Below are 23,377 nucleotides of genomic sequence, written 5' to 3' on the forward strand. Positions count from 1 at the left end.
GCATACAAGTGTGAATTTCTGCTGTGGTATATGCAATTCCTGTGCACATATGAATCGGGAGTTACAAAAGCTAGTTGGATACCTGTAGGAGTTGCCGGCGGATAAAATTCCAACTTAATTTACGATGAGAAGACTGTGGATAAGACGAACCTATGATGGATATCAACTGCATTTAATATAAAGAATCAGGTTTTGCTGAAATATTTTTGATAGAATAAATCTGATACATACCTCTGCTACATTTTGTCTCAATTCATGTGGTATTCCCACCCATGACCAAATAGATTCGAGAATTTGGCTATGATTCAAATGGATTTGCATTGCAGTCGAAGGGAAAAAGTGCATTGCTATATCCAATGCTACCTGATAATCAAAACTTCACAATGATAATAAGAAGAGCAGATTAAAGAGTTTTATTTATAACTAAAACCACAAAACACTAAAGAAATTATTCAAACTATTGAAAGCCTAATTATGCAAAATATAATTTTCTGCAATATCTGAGGAATATCACAATAGCATTCAAGAAAGGCCAATGGTGTCGCCTTAAAATCTGCCAGGAGTCAACAAGATGGCTTCTAAATTTCATAGAAACTACTATCCAATACTGGGTGTTAAAAGACCAGCATCTAGTACTGGACCTTACCTCCAAAATCCAAAAAGCTCTAGCTGGGCATCTGTAATGTCAGGAGGCTACTTTGGCCATCACCAAGTTCTCCTCACTTCTTACTATCTGTTCTCTTATAGCAAAACCATCTGAAGCTCAAAATTTCTCAAAAATTACATACAATTAGTTTTACTGTCATTTATATTCAAAAATTGTTATTCTGTTGCTGAATTTCATGTGGAAAGGGTCATCTTTGTAGGTTAGATAAGTATTGTGAGGATTAAGTTTTCAGAATTTTGTTATATTTGAGGTTTGATTAGGGATTGATAATGGACCAAAGGAGTTAATCGAAGGTAATTATTGGGAATTAGGATTATTTATGGCAGAAATGATTGGGTTAAAACTGTACCACTACCAAGGTTATCAGGTGTTATTTCAGAGGCATGTTTAGAGTTTGTTGTGAGTTAAAAAATTGATATGGATTCCCTTTGGGCTCAAACTGGGCTTGAATTGCACTTTACTTGGGAAAGTTATAGTTAAATCAGCGTTCAACCAAATTCAACCGGTTTTGTTCAGTTCAGTTTGTAACAGATTATTTGGATTTGCAGGATAACTTAATCTCTACCCATACTTCTTGTTATGTTGCGAAGTTTTCTCAAAGGTAGATGAATGTAATTAGGGGTCAATATTAGGGGAATTTATGAACGAACCCTGAGCAGATGCTCATTTAGTGCTATTAAGTTCTATTTAGGAATAATCTGGTGTTAGATTAGCTGGTTAAGAGTGGGAATAGTTGTAGATGATAAAGAAATATAGAATGGAGAGTGCCAAAGAATTATCAAACACTAATGTCAACAAATAAAAGTTGGGTATAGATTCTGAAGGTATATGACCCTAAGTATTATAAAGGTTGGTTGGTAGTTTACTATATTTAACGACTAGGAGACCTAATATCCTACAAGATAGGATGTGAGTTCCTACCAAAACTAAGTCGCAAACCTAATTTCTACTAGTAGTAGAATCTCCCTATCAAAAAATTTCCTCATTAACCGAGAATCCAATGATCGCTATTGAGGAATTTTATTGACGATTACCCCCTTTCCGCTATAAAGGATTAGTTGGTAGTTTACTATAATCTTTTGGCTACAAATCCTTTCGTTCATTGACAACTCTCACATCTTAATCTGATCTTCAGATTATCATTCCATGATGACACTCTGATTCAATCCCAAGGAAATTGTTTCACTGGTTCATCGCCTTTGCTATTGTATTATGATTACATGAGAGAGTAGTGATCAAGAAGTGGCTTCTTCGTTTGTTAAAGAACTTCTATCGCAAACATCTACCTAATTCCAACAGAAACACATCCTTGCTCATGACCAAGATCATGAGATCCTTTGTATTAGGACCTTGAGGAATCAGTTAGAGCGTTGAATAATGATTGACTTTCAAATACAATCGTATACAACAACAACCAAGTCTTATTTCATTAGGTGGGATTGGCCATATGGATCCTTCTATGTCATTGAACTCTATCCCACTATATCATTATCTATATTTAAATAAATTTTATTATGTTTTATCATTTGCAACTCCGCCCATGATGGCTGGTCATGGCCGGTCCCAAGCCCGGATAAAGGACGAGGGTTGCGTTAGGTTGTCAGCCAGCGTCAAACTATGACAAATATTTCATGAATGAATTCATTAAACTATTGTGCTAATGCTAGGTTGTTCCCCGGAAGGAACGCGTTGCAGGGTCCGACTGTAACGTCTCGGCAAGGACCGCTACATCTCCAGAACTCGGGTGTAGTGATAAATATACAAGAGTTCGCGTTACAGGGTCCGACTGTAACGTCTCAGCAAGGACCGCTACATCTCCATGAGAACTTGGATGTAGTGTTAAATAGGTAATAGTTCTCACACCATAGGTTAGATAAGAATAAATATGATAAGAAAACTAATAATCTAAAATTTGGAACATGGAACATAGGAACTCTCACTGGTAAATCAATGGAGGTAGTAGATATGATGATTAGGAGAAAAATTAATATTTTGTATGTACAAGAGACAAAATGGACAGTTGAGAAGGCAAAGATGATAGAGAACTTGGGTTTTAAGTTATGGTACACTGGAAAGAGTAAAGCAAGAAATGGAGTGGGTATTATTGTAGATAGTTTGTTAAAGGATGAAATTGTAGGAGTAGTTAGAAAAGGGGATAGAATTATAGCCCTTAAGATAATAGTGGCGAAAGAAACTATGAACATAATTAGCGTATATGCACCACAAGTAGGATTAGATGAAACTACCAAATCAAGGTTTTGGGAGGACTTAGATGAAATATTACAAAATATTTCACCAAATGAAAGGATTTTAATAGGAGGTGATCTAAATGCGCATGTCGGAGTGAAAAATGAGGAATATGAAAGAGTACATGGGAGTTATGGGTTTGGAACGAGGAATGAGGAAGGGAAAACTATATTAGATTTTGCGATAGCATATGACCTTATATTAGCTAATACGTTTTTTAAGAAAAGAGAACATTTAGTCACATTCAAAAGTGGAAATAATAAATTGCAAATTGACTTTCTTATGGTTAGGAAGAACGATAGAAAGATTTGTAAAGATTGCAAAATCATCATAGTGTTGGATATACGCCTCAAACATAGTATCAATAGAAAGAAAATATATACAATTCCTAGAATTAAGTGGTGGAAGTTAAAGGATGGGAAGCAACATATATTTAAGGAGAAGGTAGAAGTACAAGCATTAGGTGAAATATATGATAACTCTAATACAACATGGGATAAGATGGTATCAAAGTTGAAAATAGTAGCTAAGAGTGTTCTCGGTGAGTCAAAGGGGCATGCACCGCTAAGTAAAGAATCTTGGTGGTGGAATGAGAAAGTACAAGAGAAAGTGAAGGAAAAAAGAATAGCTTATAAGGAATTATATATTTGTAAGAACGAGGAAAACTTAAAAAAATATACAATAGTCAAGAAAGAAGCTAAGAAAGTAATGAGTGAAGCAAAAAATGAAACTTTTGAACGGTTATATCAAAAATTGGATACAAAAGAAGGGGAAAGAGAGATTTATAGAATAGCTAAAGTGAGAGAAAGAAAAACAAGAGATCTTAGCCAAATAAAATGTATTAAAGATGAATGTAATAGGGTATTAGTAAGCGATGGAGAAATAAAAGAGCGGTGGAAGAGATATTTTCATCAACTTTTTAATGAAGGTTTAGGAGACCAACTTAACTTAAGTAATTTAATTAGGTCAAATGAGCATCGAAATTTTAATTTTTATCGTAGAATTCAAATTTCAGAAGTAAAATAAACTTTAAATGAGATACACAATGGAAAAACCGTTGGACCAGATGATATTCCGATAGAGGTATGAAAGTGCTTAGGGAAACAAGATATTGAATGGCTTACAAAATTATTTAACATGATATTGAAAACGAAAAAAATGTCTGATCAATGGAGGATAAGTACTCTAGTTCCCTTATATAAGAATAAGGAAGACGTACAAAATTGTGCAAACTATAGGGGTATTAAACTAATGAGTCATACTATGAAACTTTGGGAAAAAATAATAGAAAAAAGATTAAGGAAGGAGACCACAGTGACAGAAAATCAATTTGGGTTCATGCCTGGAAGGTCGACAATAGAAGCTATACATCTTCTTAGACGATTAATTGAAAAATATCGGAGCAAAAATAAGATCTACACATGGTATTCATTGACTTAGAAAAAGCGTATGATAGAGTCCCATGAGAAATTATATGGAGAATTTTAGAAAAGAGAGGTGTTAGCGTAACATATATTGAACTAATTAAGGATATGTATGAGGATGTAACGACCGGAGTAAAGACTTCAGACGGAGTAACTGAAGCATTTCCAATAAAGATAGGGTTACATCAAGGATCAGCTCTAATTCCCTATCTTTTTACACTAATTATGGACGAACTCACTGCGTACATTCAAGACACAGTACCGTGGTGCATGTTGTTTGCAGATGATATTATTTTGGTAGATGAGACACGTGAAGGAGTAAATGCTAAGCTAGAATCTTGGAGGGAAACACTAGAAGGGAAAGGTTTAAGCTTAGTAGATTAAAGACAGAATATATGGAATTTAAGTTTAGCAATATTAGAAGTAATGAAACAATTGTTAAGATAGGAGAGGATGGGTTGTCTGGAATCGAGAGATTTAAATATTTAGGATCATTTTTACAAAATGATGGAGAGATTGAGAGAGATGTCTTACATAGAATACAAGCAGGATGGGTGAAATGGAGGGAAGCGTCGAATATTTTATGTGACCGTAAAGTATCTCCTAAACTTAAAGGTAAGTTCTATAAAACCGCAGTTAAACCTGCTATGTTATATGGAGCTGAATGTTGGGCTATGACTTGAGCACATGAGCAGAAGATGAGAGTTGCAGAGATGAGAATGTTAAGGTGGATGTGTGGACATACGAAGATGGACAAAATAAGAAATAAGAGCATTAGAGAGAAAGTCGGAGTTGCATCTATTGAGGAAAAACTCCGAGAGACACGTTTAAGATGGTACGGACATGTACTTAGACAACCAATAAATGCTCAAGTTAGGCGATGTGAAACTATGATAAACATGCATATCAAACGAGGAAGAGAAAGACCAAAAAAGACTTGGTTAGCAACAATAAAACAAGATAAAATTTATTTAAATATAGATGATGATATAATAGGAGATAGAGTTCAATGGCGTAAAAAGATTCATACAGCCGACCCCACCTAGTGGGAAAATGCTTGGTTGTTGTTGTTGTTGTTGTTGTTATGTTTTATCATTTGCTAATAAGTCTATTTTAGTCTTCCTCGTTTAATGTGTGTATCGGTCATAGTTTCACATCGTTTATCTAGAACATTTATTGATCGTCTAAGTATATGGTTGTATCATCTTAAATATATCTCTCGGATTACACCCCTTGCTAGATTCCCTGAGCCATCGGATCCACGCCTGACCACAAAAGATGTTGGCAAAGCGCAACTTATCACATTAGTATTTTAGGGAGTCAAGTGCTTTTGGTTATCTATTCTGCCTTTACCTCAGGGCATCATCAACCGCATTTACAATATTTGCCGATCTTTCATGTGGACGTCCAAACATCCTCATATATCATGGGCAAATATGTGCAGACCGAAGGATGAAGGCGGATTGGGGTGCCAAGACCAACGAGCCTCAAATCTAGCTCTCTTGGCAAAGGTATTATGGTGCATACAAGAGGAGGATGCAATTTGGATCAAGTGGGTACATCATTCCTACTTGAGTCACATCGACATTTGAGCATAGCAGACAACTAATACAAATTCCCTTCTTATCAAGAGACTACTGCGGATACGGGATCTCATATTAGCGACTATCGGGTCACAGAGACTACTCGTTGGCGACCGAAAGATTGGTTTGTACAAGATGATAGGGTGACCGAGGCTTACAACTTCTTCAGGCAGCCTAGTCCTAAGAAGGCATGGGCCCCAAACAGTGTGGAGGGCCTACTTATAGTCTAGTCATGCAATCACTTTCTGGATATTGGCACAAAGTTGACTTCTCACTAGATATCGACAGGATTATCCAAAGGACATGCACTTTTTGTGGTAGACGTGGGAACACCTATTCTTCAAGTGCCCCCCTATCGCAGAGTGGTGGCGGGCGATGCGAGTCTTCAAGCGGTATTATCATGGATGGTGAATAGCTCTTAAAGCTTCATTTTGTACATTTGAACACATGCTATACATTTTAGTTATCCAAACAAAAATGTGTCTCTCGGAGTTTTCCTTCAATAGGCGCAATCCCAACTTTCTCACTAATATTCTAATTTCTTATTTTGTCCATCCTCGTATGTCCGCACATTCAATTAACATCCTTATCTCAATGGCTTTCATCTTCTGCTCATATTGTCAAGTTATACCCCAATATTCAACTTCATATAATATAGCAGGTCTAACCGTTATTTTATATAGCTTCACTTTAAGTTTCAAAGATACTTTATGATCACAAAGAGCACTTGATACTCTCCGACATTTCAATCATCCAGCTTATTCTACCTAATTTCAAAATCTCAATTATAGAGAACTTGTCATCTTTTATCTTAACAATTATCTTATTACATATAATATTATTAAACTTAAATTTCATATATTCTATTTTTACTCTACTAAGCCTAAAATCTTTCACTTCTAGTATTTTTCCCAGATTCGAGCTTAACATTTACTCATTCACGCGTCTCATCTATCAAAACAATATCATCTAGAAACAACATGAACCATGATAACATATCTTGAATTTATCCAATGAATTCATCTATGATTAGTATAAAAAGATAGAGATTTAAAGCTCTATAGAAATACTTTGATTAATCTACTCAGAGTTTTCCCTCTTATCATTATATCTTTTATTATTTCAATATACGGTACATTAGCACTTTTCTTTTCTAGAATTCTTCACATAATTTTCCTTAGGAGTTGTCATAAGCTTTTTCTAGGTCAACAAATATCATGTGTAAGTATTATTAGTTACATGAGAAGATGTATAGTTTAAATTGTCAAACTTTCAAGCATGGATCTAAATTAATTTTCAGACACCGTAATCTCCTTCCTTAAACTTGTCATATTACTCTTTTCTAAAATTTCGTGGTATAACTTAGTAGCTTAATGCCCTTATAATTCGCACAATTTTGTATGTCTCTTTTGTTTTTATATAGAGTGGCCAGAGTACTTACCCTCAATTAGACATCTTTTTTTTTTCAATATATGATTAAATAACTTCGTAAACCATTTAATATTCTACTTCCTAGACACTTCCATACCTGTAACAAAAAATCATTTGATCCAACTATTTTGCCATTTTGCATCCAATTTAAAGCTTATTCTACTTTTGAAATTTGAATTCTACAATAAAAAATTAAATTTCTATACTCCTCGAATCTAATTAAATTACCTAAGTTAAGTTGATCATCTAAATTTTCATTAAAAAGTTGATTAAAATACCTCTTTCATCGCTCTTTTATTTCCTCATCATTCACTAGTATTCGATTGCATTCATTTTTAATGCATCTTATTTGGGTAAGATCACTTATCTTCCTCGCCCTCACTTTAGTTATTCTATAGATATTCCTTTTCCCTTCTTTTGTATCCAATTGTCGATACAAGTGCTGAGAAGTTTCATTCTTGGTTTCACTCACTGCTTTCTTAGCCTCTTATTGCAAATACAATCTTAAACTCATACAAATAGCATAGCAAGATCACATAAACGCAATTAAGCAGTAGAAATGAAATACGTAAAGCAAGTCGATGCATACCAACACTAACAAGGTGATGTAATATGGTTCTTTACCCTTGTTCATACTCCACAGTCTAACTCATCAATGACTCACTCAAAAGCCCACTATCTTTCTTCTTCACGGATAACTTTCGAAGATTAAGAAAGCACTAATTACACCAAGCAATATAATATGAGTAGAAGATTTGGCAAAGAGTACAAGAGATAAGGCTTAATGTACTATTTAATCTAGATTTCGTCAACCTTCAAACACACCCCTTTATACTCCTTTATAGCCTTCACTCTTCTTTTGCTTCACTTACTCTATAATCCCCTATCAAGCTAATTTCCTAATCGTTTCTGCTTGCAGTCTACCAATAACTATTCTAATCAACTGGATTCTACCATTTATGGATTGATCTCTGAGACCCTAGGCCATTCGATTGTTACAACTTAACTTTCTCAAATCAACAACTATTTTTTACTTTCCTACTATAATATTAGTCAATTGAAATTTATCATTTATTGATAAACACCAGATCAGTTAACTGTCTAATCAACTATGTTCCAAACAAAAATATTCTGTTCGCAAGTAACCAAGCCTTAATCAACTCCTTAGATGACTTAGCTCACCAAACAATTAGAACCACCTACATTTGGTTGGACCAACTACGTTCATTCTAATCATTGGGTTTTCGCTTAAGTGGAGATCTACCTTCTCCTAAAGATGCATGTCTCTCAACTCTCACAACTCAGGCAAGAGCTTACCTTCCACAACGCAACATCGCCACCAAGATCATCTCTCATTAGGTTCGCAAGTCCTTTAGATGCACTGAGCACACGACTCGCTCCACGTGCGATCATTCATTCTTGCCTAACATAGTTCATCTTCTTTCAACCAGTGTCAATGTTGCGTCTCGATGCTCCTTATCCTGTAGTTCCTCAAATGGTTCATATCATCCTTCTCTTATCTCCAACAGACCTCGAGTCATCGAGCCAAGTAACTTAGCTGTGTTAAGTCAATATCCACAACAGACCTCGTTGAGTCACAGGCTCCATTAAAACCCTTTGCTTAAACACACATATCAAATATAAATGCAAGGTCTAACTTAAACCCTTTGCTTAAACATTGGATACCAAGGTCGAACCAGACCACTTAAGGTATGATTGCACCCTCTTTCCCCTTCCATGTGCCAAACTCTTACATCTTGCAAACATTCATAACCTCACCCTATTTTGTTTGTCGCCACCTTTAACAAGGACAAACAAATTAAATGTGCCCTCTTCTCTATTCCACATTGAGAATCCTCATTTGCGAGCAGCACCATACAAGCAACCATTAATTGCGTTCTTCCTTTGACCTCTCAAGCAACAATTTCCTCTAACACTAGGATTGATTTCTGACTACAATGTGCAAAGTAGTGTACATCGCACCAATGATTACATGGTGATTTTCTACTTGTTTCCTCCAAATAGTAGCAACATGAATATGTCATGAGTTTGTGATTTGAAATAACCTTCAATTCACAATATTGAATTCCTTCATTAATTCTTAAATACCTCCAACCATTAGTTAAGTTGGTTACCATGAAAAAATCGAATTGGAAAAGCTATGCTTCATGGGCTACAATATTTTGGATTTTAATATCATGAAGGTAGATAAAATCATAAAATTGTGTAAGTTTTGTAAAATAAAACTTAAGTATTAGTGTTAGGTATTGTTGGTGCAATATCTCCTGGGTCAAGGTATTGTTGGTGCAATATCCCCTGGGTCAGGTTGACCAGGTTGACGAAGCTTGAGTTGGCTTAAACTTGAGTCTTGATGTTTGAGTTTCGATGTTTGACAATATATAGAGATGCAGGAACAATCGTCCAATTGGGGATATTGTTGATGTAATTCCCCTCTCATCAATGTTTGACCAGTTTGATATGAAGAAAAGTCAAGTAGGTCAAAGTTGACCGGATACTTGACTTGGAAAGTCCTAACTGGAAGTTAGGCAGTGAGAAATCCTGGTGAGTAAAGCCAGGTGAAAGACCTAGTGAGTAAAGCTAGGCAGGTGAAAGTCCGGTGAGAGAAGTCGGGCAGTGGGAAAATCCTGCTGAGTGAAGCTAGGTGAAAATTCTAGTGAGTAAAGCTAGGCATATGAAAAGTCCTGGTGAGTGAAGTCAGGCAGATGGAAAGTCCTAATGAGTGAAGTTAGGCAGATGAAAAGTCCTAGTGAGTGAAGCTAGGCAGATGGAAAGTCCTAATGAGTGAAGCTAGGCAAATGAAAAGACCTGGTGAGTAAAGTCAGGCACGTGGAAATCCAGGTGGGTCAAGGTTGACTGGACACCTAGTGTTGGGAAGTCCAAGTAGGTCAAAGGAGTGATCGGATACTTGACACAAGGAAATCCAGATGGGTCAAGGGTGACCAAATATCTGGTGAAAAGAAGTCCAAGTGGGTCATGGAAGACCAAACACTTGGCACGAGACGATAAGTCCACGTGGGTCAAGGTTGATCGGACACTTGGCACGAGAAGAAAAGTCCAAGTGGGTCAAAGGATTGACTGGACACTTGGTGAATAAGCCCCAGCAGGTCAAGATTAACTGGATACTCAGCATGAGAAGTCCTAACAGGTCACGGTTGACCGGATGTTGGATTTGGGAACCTTGGACTTGAGTTAAGCAAGTCAAAGGGAGGTCAATCGATCAACCGATCGATTGAACCGTGGAGCAATCGATCAACCGATCAATTGAAGGTGTGCTGCGAGTGAAGGCTGGCTCAATCGATCAGCTAATCGATTGGGAAGCGTTATCGCGAGCACAGGATGGTCCCCAATTGATCAGCCGATAGATTGGGCACCGCCAATCGATCCAATTGATCAGCCGATCGATTGGGCACCACCAATCGATCGATTGGGGGTTGGTTTCTCACGCGGATGCGAGGAAGCCTAAATCGATCCGTCGATCGATTCAGGCCGTTTCCGGCAAAGCACAGAGACGTTCTGAATCGATCAGCCGATCGATTCAAGCCTCCACAATCGATTGGTCAATCTATTGGAATATGACCGTTGCGCAGGTAGTGAGTGATGGACGGCTGCGATTGCATAGATGTGACGTGGCAAGCGATTGGGAGCCCTAGAAGCGTCAAGTATAAAGTCGTGGCGAGCTTTCTTCTCCGTAGAGTTCTCTTCGCTCGAGCCTTCTTCCAGCACACGATCTTCTTCGACACTCACCGCCAATTCTTGGAAGCTCTTGGGGACAAGTGTTATTGCACTTCCAAGGTTCAAGAGGCGATCTACATCAATAAGGTCAAGCAAGAAGAGGTTTTTACTTTGTATTCTTGTATTTTCTTCTTGCATGCGTTGTATCTTGTTGTGTGAGTTTGTATAAGGCTTCTCCTCCTTCGGTAGTTACCGAGAAGAAGTGTTTTTCATAGTGGAGAGAGCGTGTCGTGTGTGATCCTTGGATTAGTCACCTCTTCTTGAGGTGGATACCAAGTAAATCCTTGTGTTAGCGTTGTGAGTCTTGTTTCAAGTTTATTCCGCTGCATATCATCATCACGAAGCAAGAGAACAAGCGAGACGAGCTATTCAACCCCCCTCTAGCTACAAATCGACCCTAACAAGTGGTATCAAAGCTAGATCGCTCTTCATCGGAATCATCGCCAGAAAGGGCAACGAGCTAGAGAGAGAAGAAGTTGAAGCAAATTTTAACAAGTTAAAGACTTCATCAAAGGTTCAACTTCAAGTTGGAATTCTGAGATGGACTCGGATTCGACACGAGGGTTCCTCCACCATTTACATAGCTTCGATTCTTGGAAATCAAGGATCGAAAATTTTCTTATGATGGACTTAAAGTAATGGTTTGCTATAATGGAAGGTTTCCAAGCTCCAACAAATAGCAAAGGCAAAATTCTCAAGAAAAGCAAGTGGAGTCAAAAACAAATCCAAATATGCGAGGCCAATGATAAAGTGACCAAGCTATTGGTCAATCTATTGCCTAGCAACATCTTGAAGCAAGTGGGTGAAGATGCCAAGGAGCTATGGAGAAAATTAGCTAAAATCCATGAAGTCCCCTCCACTGCACCAAACCAAGAAGAATCCAAAGAGGGCGACTCATTAGATCAAGACCAAGAGGAAGAGGACTCCGAAGTTGAGAGATACTCAACTTCCGAAGAAGAAGTCCAAGAAGCTTCATCCTCAAAGGAGTGCAACCAAAAGAGCAAAGAGGGAGCATACTCTTTGTTTCATGTGCAAGAGTATGAAGACAAAGAGGCCTCCACCTTTAGAATTGAGGGGGAGCGTCATTCACTGACATCGGAGCAAGAAGAGGCTTCCACCTCCGGGTCAAATGAAGAAGAAGATGGTGTCACCTCCACAAATCAAGAAAAATCAAATGGAGGATCATATGCCGCCCCTATAAGCAAAGAAGGTATAACTATTTCAATTTTAAATAATAAAAGTCACATTATATGCTTTAAGTGTAGGGAAAAAGGACACTACAAGAGTAAGTGTCCTAAATTGGCCAAGAAGAAGGGCCAAGTGGCACCTAAGGGCAAGGAAAAGCCCAAGAAGGCCGCCCCCATGACAAAGAAGAGCAAGGAGCACAGAGTGTGCGTCTCTTGCAATCAAAAAGGACATTACCGGAGTCAATGTCCTAAGGGGAAGAAATTGACCAAGCTCAAAGGAGGAAGCTCAAGTCAAGGGGGAGCTCTCAAGAGCAAACCCAAGGTATCATTTATTGAGCCTATTCCTTTAAGTCATGATAAAAAGCATGCTAAGAATAATTAGGCAATATCATTAAGGAAATAGGAAGTATGATATAATTAAGGAAAACTATGTAGCTTATAATGCTAAAACCACTCAATCTAAGGCTAGAAACATAGATAACAAATTAGGCAATATCTGTAAGGATTTTAGATATAGGCTTAAAAATAGAAATGCTTATAGGAATCAAGAAAAATCAAAATCTAAGGATTTAAGGTTGAAAAACCAAGCCTTGAGGTCACGGTTTGATAAATTAGAAAAGACCCTAAAGAAAATGGAAAATATTCTTAAGGGTCAAAATGAGCAAAACTCAGGTTTAGATAAACAAGAGTCATCCTATAGCCATAGAAGTTTGGAATACAAACTCAAAGCCAAGAAGGATGTTCCTTCTTATCATAAGGTTCCATATAGTTATAGAACCAACCCTAGGTCTAGGGGTCAAGTCAAAGATACAGGAGAAGATATCTCTAGAAGTATTTAAACCAAGACCAACGTGACTAAGACTTCTAAGAAGTGAAAGAAAGTCACCAAGAAGGTCACAAGGGAAGCAATCCTTAGAGTTGACCTAAAGGAAGTGACCAAGGCTTCTAAGAAGCCTAGAAAGGTCATTAGGAAGGTAAATAGGAAAGTTATCCCTAGTGAGTACCTAGAGCATCCAAGGAGCATCAATAGGCTTTAGGTTTCTAGGAGCATATTCTCTACACCTAGATAGGTTTAGAGAGTATCAACTCTAAATGGGTAAGGGTGGTTAACCCAACCTTGATAAAGTTAACGCTTGGAGACATTTTCAAGGTTTTTGCTAACCTTTGAAAATGTAAAGGATTAATTGGTTACTCTTTGGAAGAGTAAAATGTGCCAAAATTTGATAATTTGGATTAATTTTAATTGGCACAAATAGAAAAGAGCAAAAGAAATGTCAAGTTGGGTTTTGACACTTTTTGAAGAAGATGGGGGCAATCTAGATTTAATTTTAAGCTTAGCTAAGAATTAAGATAGATAGATTATTTAGGTATATTTTATTTATGCAAATTGCCATGATTGTTTGCCTATCATATGCCATGACATCATATTTTGCATTCATACTTATTATGAAACAGAAGGGGAGCCTTGGCGTAACGGTAAAGTTGTTGTCATGTGACCAAAAGCTCACGGGTTAGAATCCTGGAAATAGCCTCTTACAAAAAGCAAGGTAAGGCTGCGTACAATGGATCCTTCCCAGGGACCCCGCATAGCGAGAGCTTCGTGCACCGAGCTGCCCTTAATAACTTATTATAAAACACAAACAGAAGCACTATGTCATGTCATACATAAATCATGTAGCTATAGTATGTTTTCTTTTGAAAATTATTTTGATGTATGCCATAAAGTCAACATGCATTAGTTTTAAATTCCTTATAATTAAGGACAATGACATTTACTAAAAAGTGACATTGGATGTTCATAAATTATAATGCCTAGATAGATGTGCATGATCCCTAGTTTAGGGCGAAACCAAAATATGCATCTCACAAAGACTATAAGGTGACTTGTATGTGTTTTAGTGCACATTAGATACAAGTGAGATGTTAGGATGATGAACAAGACTCAAGATGTTGATTTAGTGCATCTATTTGAGTTTTGATTTCAACAAAACACATAGTTATGTGTACTCCAATCATTAGGAAAGCTAATGTACAAGTCATGTGCATTGAGCCCAAAGAACATGGTTGGAAATTGATTTTGAAAATCATTTTAAATATACTTTAGAAAACTTTGGTGAAAGCTATCTTTTGATAGTAATCATCATTGAAAAGTTAGACACAAATTAGAAGAAAACAGTGAAGTTTTCAAGAGTTTTCAAGTTTGCGTCAATCTTTGAAAATAAAGTGTATTTTCTTAGAGAACTATTTTTCCATGAGAGTATATACCCTAAATAATGTCTACAAGAATTTTCATAATTTTTAGAATTTTGTAGAATATCTAAAGTATTTCTGAATTTCGCTGAAATTGGAATTCAGGAAATCAGAGCTCCAATCGATCGGGCGATCGATTAAGAAAGAGTTTCTCGCGAACAGAGACTTGCGGAATCGATCAACCGATCGATTCAACTCTGCTAGATCGATCAATCAATCAAGCCAAGCAGTTTTTCCGCGAATAGAAACTCGCGGAATCGATCATTGGATCAATTGAAACGAAGTCAATCGATTGAGTCCCAACCTCAATCGATTGAGAAGGCTTATTTTGGCTGGGAAAGTCTGATTTCAGCACTTTAAGTCATTTTTAGTCTCATTAACCACTCATAACCGCTTGGAATATATTTATATACATTTAAGGGTAGTTTTCATGATGAAAACAAGGAGAAATGGTTAAAGAACACTAGGTTGAAGTTTAGGATGAGGTTTGCATTCAAATATTGATACTTGAACCTCAAAACTTCAAGTTTTGGGTTTCCTAAAGATTTAGGGATTCTAAGTCATTGTTGGTACAATGACAGAAGTTTGGAGGATGTCTTTAGGGGGAGTCACTCTTTAAGGACATGAAAATTAATTTTTTCAAACACCATGAAAGGTGGTTAACCTTCGATAGAATAAATGCTCAAGGTTGAGCATTGAAAAATAATGAAGAGTGGATATCTTCATTGTTGAATTGTGGATGTTCTAGGATGATCATTATGAAGTGGTTAATGCTCAAGGGTGAGCATTAAAGACAATGAAGGGTATGGGACCTTCATTGTGGTGTTGTAAACAACATGTGCGGTTGTGAACAACATATGAGTAACTCTTTAGGGGGAGAGTTTTTGATGTGTGTCAAATGGGGAGAATGTAGGGTTTAAGTTAGGCATTCATTACCTAAAGAAGTGCCCTCTAGGAAAGAGGGAGAATGAAGGAAACCCTCATTCATGCTTTGGCATGAAGGAAAGTTGAGGCTATGGGATTAGCCTAACTTAAAGATATTGTCAAACATCAAAAAGGGGGAAATTGTTGGTGCAATATCCCTTGGCCCTGGGTCAAGTTGACAACTAGGTTGACTAACCTTGAGTTGGCTCAAGCTTGAGTCTTGATGTTTAGGTTTCGTTATTTGACAATATATGGAGATTGTAGGAGCAATCGTCCGCTTGGGGATATTGTTGATGCAATTCTCCTCTGGTCAAGGTTTGACCAGTTTGATGTGAAGAAAAGTCAAGTAGGTCAAAATTAACCGGATACTTGACTGGGAAAGTCCTAATTGAAGGTTAGGCAGTGGGAAATCCCGGTGAGTGAAACCAGTTAAAAGACCTAGTAAGTGAAGCTAGGAAGGGTGAAAGTCCCAGTAAGTGAAGTCGGGTAGTGGGAAAATCCTAGTGAGTAAAGTCAGGTGAAAATCCTAGTGAGTGAAGCTAGGTAGATAGAAAGTCCTAGTGAGTGAAGCTAGGCAGATGGAAAGTCCTAGTGAGTAAAGCTAGGTAGATGGAAAGACCTGGTGAGTGAAGCCAGGCACGTGAAAATCCAGGTAAGTCAAGGTTGACTGGACACCTGATGTTGGGAAGTCCAAGTAGGTCAAAGGAGTGACCGGATACTTGGCACAAGGAAATCCAAATGGGTCAAGGGTGACCGGACATCTGGTGGAAGGAAGTCCAAGTGGGTCATGAAGGACCGGACACTTGGCACGAGACAGTAAGTCTAAGTGGGTCAAGGTTGACTGGACACTTGGCACAAGGAGAAAAGTCCAAGTGGGTCAAAGGATTGACCGGACACTTGGTGAAGAAGTCCCAGCAGGTCAAGATTAACCGGATGCTCAGCATGAGAAGTCCTAACAGGTCACAGTTGACCGGATGTTGGATTTGAGAACCTTGGACTTGAGTTAAGCAAGCCAAAGGGAGGTCAATCGATCAACCGATCGATTGAACCTGGAGCAATCGATCAGCCGATCGATTGAAGGTGTGCTGCGAGTGAAGGCGGGCCTAATCGATCAGCCGATCAATTGGGAAGCGTTATCGCGAGCACGGGATGGTCCCCAATTGATCAGCCGATCGATTGAGGGCTGATTTTCTTGTGTGGATGCGAGGAAGCCTGAATCGATCCGTCGATCGATTCAGGTCGTTTCCAGCAGAGCAGAGGCGCTCTGAATCGATCAACCGATCGATTCAAGCCTCCCCAATCGATTGGAATATGACAGTTGCACATGTAGCGAGCAATAGACAGCTGCGATTGCGTGGATATGACGTGGCAATCGATTGAGAGTAAGTTCAATCAATTGGAAGCCCTAGAAGCGGCAAGTATAAAGTTGTGGCGAGTTTTCTTCTCCGCAGAGTTCTCTTCACTCAAGCCTTCTTCCAGCACACGATCTTCTCCAACACTCACCGCCAATTCTTGGAGCATCTTGGGGACAAATGTTGTTGCACTTCCAAGGTTCAAAAGGCGATCTGCATCAACAAGGTCAAGCAAGAAGAGGTTTTTACTTTGTATTCTTGTATTTTCTTCTTGCGTGCGTTGTATCTTGTTGTGTGAATTTGTACAAGGTTTCTCCTCCTTCGGTAGTTACCAAGAAGGAGTGTTTTTCATAGTGGAGAGAGCGTGTCGTGTGTGGATCCTTGGATTAGTCACCTCTTCTTGAGGTGGATATCAAGTAAATCCTTGTGTTAGCGTTGTGAGTCTTGTTTCAAGTTTATTCCGCTGCATATCATCATCACAAAGCAAGTCAACGAGCGCGACGAGCTATTCACCCCCCTCCCTCTCCTCTAGCTACAAATCGACCCTAATAGACATTACAGAATGTGAGAAAGAAAATCCTTTCTAGTTTAAGAACTAGTAAGGTTGAATTTAAAAGCAACAATATATTTAGTCAAAGATTGAATGGGTAAAAGATTTTTGAATAAGACTTTGGACTTCAACTACAGATACAATGAAGTGTGAAGCAAGATGATTTATTAAAGAATCTTAAGATAAAGATAGACGGTGATGATAAGGAAGCAAAAAAAACTATTAATTGAATAAGACATATGTTGATATGATTGGCAAAATATAGAAACAAATTACTTTTTTTTTATAAGTAAATGTGTATTAGCCACAAGAAAAAGGATGTACAAAATTATCCTTGAACATTTTATCACATCTGACATAGTGCCAGATCCGAGTAGATGGGTGAACAAATTAAGAAACTTGAATATGTATGAAGTATCTAATATTGAAGTAAAAGCATAATGATAAGTTTATGACAAATTAAGAAAATGAAGAAGAATATGCATCAGACTTCCAAAATCTAGGAAGGGGATACAGACTCTGGTTTTATGTATGAAAGATGAAAATTAAAATGTTATTACTAATGATAAGGCAATTAAGGAGAGATGAAAAGGAAATATTTTTGTAACTATTAAATGAGCACTTGAAAAATACATCAGAAAGGAGTTGTCAAGACAAGAATAAGAGATGAGACAAACATTTCTAAAAATCAATTTGAAACTTATGTTCAAAGGATCATGTCACAGATGTTATATATGTGATATGACAACAAATAGAAAAATATAAAGAAAAGAAGAAGAATTGCATTTGTAATACAAATCTTATTTCTAGAAATTCTTTGAATCAACGAAACATATTGGCAAGGTACAAGCATAAACAAAAAGCATGATACTTGTGTCTAAAACATAAGCAAGTACATTGCATGACCGAAACATAAAACATGATTTAACACAAAGAAACCGTACCTTAATAACTTCTGCCTCAGTAAGTGATAAAGCACCTCCAATAATATCAAAATCTCCCTATTTAAAGGATCAATATAAGTAATTGTTCATGTTCCTTTGCTAGATTCACACTTAGCATAAAGTTACTTGTACCTGAAGAAAATGACTAGGAGTTGAGTGGCCAATGGCTCTTCTATAAACCCAAGATATTTCATATCTTTTGCAAAATAATTTCTGCAGGTAAAATTATCATTAAACATGGAAATTTTTTGAAGTATATCATTCCTTGGATAAGGTAAAAATCCCGTAAAAAACAAATTGGGTACAAACTAGCACCAATTCTTATTTCTCTCTACCATCCCTAGTAAAATTATGCACAAAAAATATTGTATACTTAAATGAAGATGCATTCAAGGTCCTAATACTTGCAGTGATTTCAAGCTTCTGTTGAATATGAAAACATAATTTCACTTTCAGTTGCAGATACATACAATCATGACTTGACAAAAATTCTTGTACCATCACTTATCTAAATCTCTACAAGAAAAATCAATCAAAGAGCTAAGCTGCTGAAATGCTATATTCTGTTTATGTGCTAGAATAAATTCACTGCTTTCTAATACATTTGTGGCAATGTCTAATTTACAAACTGACATGTTCACTTTTCAACATTTCGTAATTTAACAAAAATTATTTTTAAAAAGTAGAACTATATCATTCATGAGTTTCTCTCCATGTCTCATAAGCCAGCATCTTGTGAAACATATATCGGCAAATCCTAATAATAAGAATTGGCACTAAGTAGCCTACTCAGCTTGACACTACAGAGACACTCATATTTAGACCCTAGCTCACATTGATACTCCAGATTAAAACCACATAGACCATACAGTGGCCTAGGCCATGGTCAAAAAGGGCCCTAAAGCTCTGCTAATAAATCCTCCAAAAGTGATTTTACATACAAATCCACCTGGGACTATGGTATCACAACTTAGACCTCAAACATTAGCAGATACTAAGGACACAGTTGTTGACTTAAACCCTATTCATTTTTTTTGGCAGTAAAATCACAGTAGTTCAAGAATTAATGCTGAAGCATTTTGTGCTGAATTAAGCATCATAGGAGTTTGGACCCCACCAAGGTGTCTTTATCATAAAGGTTTCAATGGACTGCCTTAATCTAGGAGATATCACCTCCAACTTAGTATCACTCCACCAACATCAGGAACTAAGAAGAAATGACTACAATCTGACAGATATTCTGAATCCGCTGGCACAAAGGCCCAGGTCATCCATCCAATTTTTTTTCTTCTTATTATATCTTAATGATATAGCTTATTTCATCTAGTTTCTCAAAAATGTACAATTAAGATCATCAAATATAACCTATTTACTCAAATATAACCTATTTACTCAAATATAACCTATTTAGTGTGTACATTGAAAAAATATCAAAGATGAACAAAACAGGCCATTTCTTTAGGAAAAAAAAAATAACTCACACCAAAAAATAGAAGTAATGCCCTGTTTTGAGTGGTTGCTGATAGATCAACTGTAATAAGTTGGTTCATATATATGATCCCTAAGAGAAATAAACCTAAAACAAAAAAATTGGCACATCTCCAGATTGAGGGATTAAATTTTCAATAATTTACGAGTGACTAAGTGCAAATAGATTTATACATAGATGAGCACACTTGGTTGCTTAAATGAATGATACTTAAAAATATTGAAGCACAAATAAAGATAGAAGAATCAAAGAGCCCAACATATTAGCTGGATAAATGTGAAAAAAGGAAGGAAACACAGAAAAAAACACTTATCATTCAGGTCATTCAGAAAAATAATTGAAGATTTTTACAATTGGCAATCTATGATGAGAAAAATATCTCACTTTTATTAGAAAAACTGCAACTGAGCATAATGGCATACACACTTCAAAGTATTAATTTCAATGAACATGTACCTGATTCATAACAACCCAATTTACGAATGGTGAGCGTAATTCATGACAAAGTTCTAGTATGTTTCCTCCTTGAGCTAAAAGCTTGATTGATTTCCTAAAATTAGGATTTCATAAATAAGCCAGTAAAGGGGTGTTGTCTTGTAGAAAATCATCAATAATTAGCTTTAGGGATGGCAATTTCACCCGAACCCGATGGAGGATCCGACATCCGACCCGAATGGATATATCCGGTCGGATGGGTATGGGTATACCCATTGGATATCCTATACCCGATGGGTATGGGTACGGAGGATATAGAATCCGACCCGAACCCGACCCATTGCCATCCCTAATTAGCTTTTTAGGGAAAATAAAATTAAGCAATATCGAACCTGTTGAAAGTAGAAGATTCATCCAATATGCGCAGGGGTGATATATCAAATCTCTTTGCACAATGCTGTCTAAATATTTCCTTGCTAACTGCAATGACAGTATCTTGGAATCCAGTACCAAACTGTGTATGTGGCATGATACAATGATCATCTCCAGTCATTAATGTATGGCCACTTTGCTTGTTATGATATTTTGAAATTAATCTTCCTTCATCGAAGATAGTGGATACAACTCGATCATACACATATGTGTCCTCTGATGACTCTATAGTTCGAAGAATTTCTATTTAAATGCATAAAAAACAGGAAATGGATGTATTAGTTAAATTGCATCAAAATATTCTTACAAATAAGGTGCAAAAAGAATGATGATAATAAATTTTGAAAGAGTGAAAAGTTTGAGATTTTAAATGTAAAATGGTTCAGGAAAGAGATGGTTTGCCCAGTATGCATAAGGGCAGTCTTCTCAACCAATGTTGCCTTTCTTAATATCTGACTATGAAAGCCATATATTTTAGTTAGAGCTGTCAAGCATACCGGCCTATGCAAAGGGCAGCTTGCCAAAAACCCATTATCTAGCAGGTCAGGGGTGGGATGGCCCGCCATCATGGCGGGTTGGGAAATTTCCAATCCAGCTCAATCCAAGGTGTGGGTTGCGGGTTAGGCAGGCTATATATATATATATATATATATATATATATATATATATATAAGATTGAAAATTTTGAAGTTTGGGTTGCGGGTTACCCACAAGCTCATTAAGTTTTCCACTTTAGTTTTAAATTTTGAAAAAAAAAAAACTTTCTTCTCAATTCGTGGGTTAACCCAAGCCCACTACAGGTCGCTCGCCTAGATCCACAACCCGCAAGGCTGGCCCATCCCGATCAGCCTTTAAATGGGTTGATAAAACTTCAACCCAACTCATTTAAATTGTTTGGCGAGACAGACAAACTCGGCCAGTCCAACCCAAATTGACAAATCTAATTTTTAGTTAGGCTCCACTTCTTTCTATAAGAACGTGAAATATTCATTTGGATAAAATAAGAATTGATATATATACGATGGCAACATTGTTAGATACTTCATTCTTGATCATACACTAATACTCCCCTCAAAATGAAGAATTAGTTATGTATCATGCTCAGCTTATCCAATAAAAACATATTCGACTCCTAGTAAGTGGCTTGGAACATTTATCACCAATGCATGCTTTGGAAATAGGTGCAGTTATAGTAGTCGGTATCAATTCTTCTAGCTTAAACTTTTGAAGTAATCTTATAGTTTGTGAGGGGTATTTTAAAAATTTATAACAAATTCTGAAATTTTTTGGTTGTGCATGTGAGCATGGTTTAAAATCTTCAACCATATTGAAGTTTCGGCCTATGACCCAACAATACAATTTAAGTATCGTATCGTACCATGCCAATATGGTTTTAGTATTTTTTAATATAAAATATATTAACTAAAAATAAAATATTTAACATGAATATTTTAAAAGTAAGAAATATATAAAAATAATAATTTTTTAAAAAATATATAGAGATAAATAAATAAATAAATATTTTATTATATATTTTTAGAATTAAAATAAATAAAATATATAGTTAATTAGATAATTTTATTAGGATTTAATTAAACCTGTTTAGATTATCCCTATTATAGTTAGGAGTTGATTAAAATAATCAACTTAAACTTTAATTAAAACCCCCGACTCGCTCATGCATCCCCTCCGCGACTGCGGGAGTCGCGCGATTCCTCCATGGTATTTTTTAAATATAAAATATAATAATTAAAAATAAAATATTTAAAACATAATTTTTAGAAAAAGAACAAAATATGTCGATAAATAAATAAAATTTTATTATATATTTTCAGAATTAAAATAAATAAAATATCTAATTAATTAGATAATTTTCTTAAAGTTTAATTAAGCATCTTTGGATTATTCGTATCATAGCTAGGAGTTGATTGAAATAATAAACTTAAGTTAGGCCCCCACGACCTAGGGTGACCCCTCCGACACAACTGTGGTGGTTGTGGGTCCCGAGCCGAGGGGGTCAGGTGAGCCTTCTACAACAACCGTGGGGTCGTTCGATGCCTCTGTGGTTGCCACTAAACCTGGTGTCGGGTCATGTCAATGTCGGTCGACAAATGAAACGAAATGTTTCACCTGTTTCGACCGGCTCAGCACAAGATCTTAATCAATGGATGTGTGGTGCTAAAGTGAATCCATCAGAGTCATTTTTAGGGAAAATTGGTCATGGTTTTGGTCACCAATAGGGTAATTGAGTGACCCCGAGGTCATAGAGTTTATTAAAACCCTACATTCTTATTTTTTGTTGCCTTTTCTTTTCCTTCAAGTATCCCACACGCCCCCAAAACTGCCCTCCCTCGAGTAATCGTAGTTGTCGCCCTTTGCATAACCCCTATGGTCGCCTTCCAACATGTAACCCTGACCATTTCTCCACCCTCAGCAGAAAGTCCCGTCTGCAATGCCTCAGCACACATCCCATTAAATCAGTGCATGATATTCTTAAATCCCGAACTCTCTCCTCTTCAGATTATCTTGAGCTTTGGACACTGCTAGAAGCTTAAGGCAGCACCAATGCTCCCTGTGTATTTGTGGCAGTCATGAGAATACCCAGTTCTAGCATCCTCCTAAGCCCTTAGGCGAATAGAAACCTAGGGGTTGCACAACTCCTTTTTCTTCAGACAAGTGGCTGCTACAAACTGTTGACTGACATTGATC

The 23,377-nt window shown here is 36.9% G+C and overlaps 1 protein-coding gene across 6 annotated transcripts in view; it reads right to left on the minus strand.

Moving 5' to 3' along the window:
• LOC121976845 (eIF-2-alpha kinase GCN2) overlaps positions 1 to 23,377 on the minus strand; it is a 100,725-nt gene that overhangs the window by 19,248 nt on the left and 58,100 nt on the right. For 5 of the 6 annotated variants that reach the window (XM_042529226.1, XM_042529225.1, XM_042529228.1 and 2 more), the window contains 6 exons: positions 20,629 to 20,911; positions 20,258 to 20,351; positions 18,445 to 18,525; positions 18,313 to 18,369; positions 232 to 363; positions 83 to 166 (listed from right to left, as the gene is read on the minus strand). In XM_042529226.1, the coding sequence (XP_042385160.1) occupies positions 83 to 166; positions 232 to 363; positions 18,313 to 18,369; positions 18,445 to 18,525; positions 20,258 to 20,351; positions 20,629 to 20,911 (731 nt within the window). The remainder of the gene's footprint in view (positions 1 to 82; positions 167 to 231; positions 364 to 18,312; positions 18,370 to 18,444; positions 18,526 to 20,257; positions 20,352 to 20,628; positions 20,912 to 23,377) is intronic. The other variant, XM_042529227.1, reaches the window with a different exon arrangement.

The sequence above is a fragment of the Zingiber officinale genome, chromosome 4B (genome assembly GCF_018446385.1).
Source record: "Zingiber officinale cultivar Zhangliang chromosome 4B, Zo_v1.1, whole genome shotgun sequence".
Classification (NCBI taxonomy): Eukaryota; Viridiplantae; Streptophyta; class Magnoliopsida; order Zingiberales; family Zingiberaceae; genus Zingiber; species Zingiber officinale.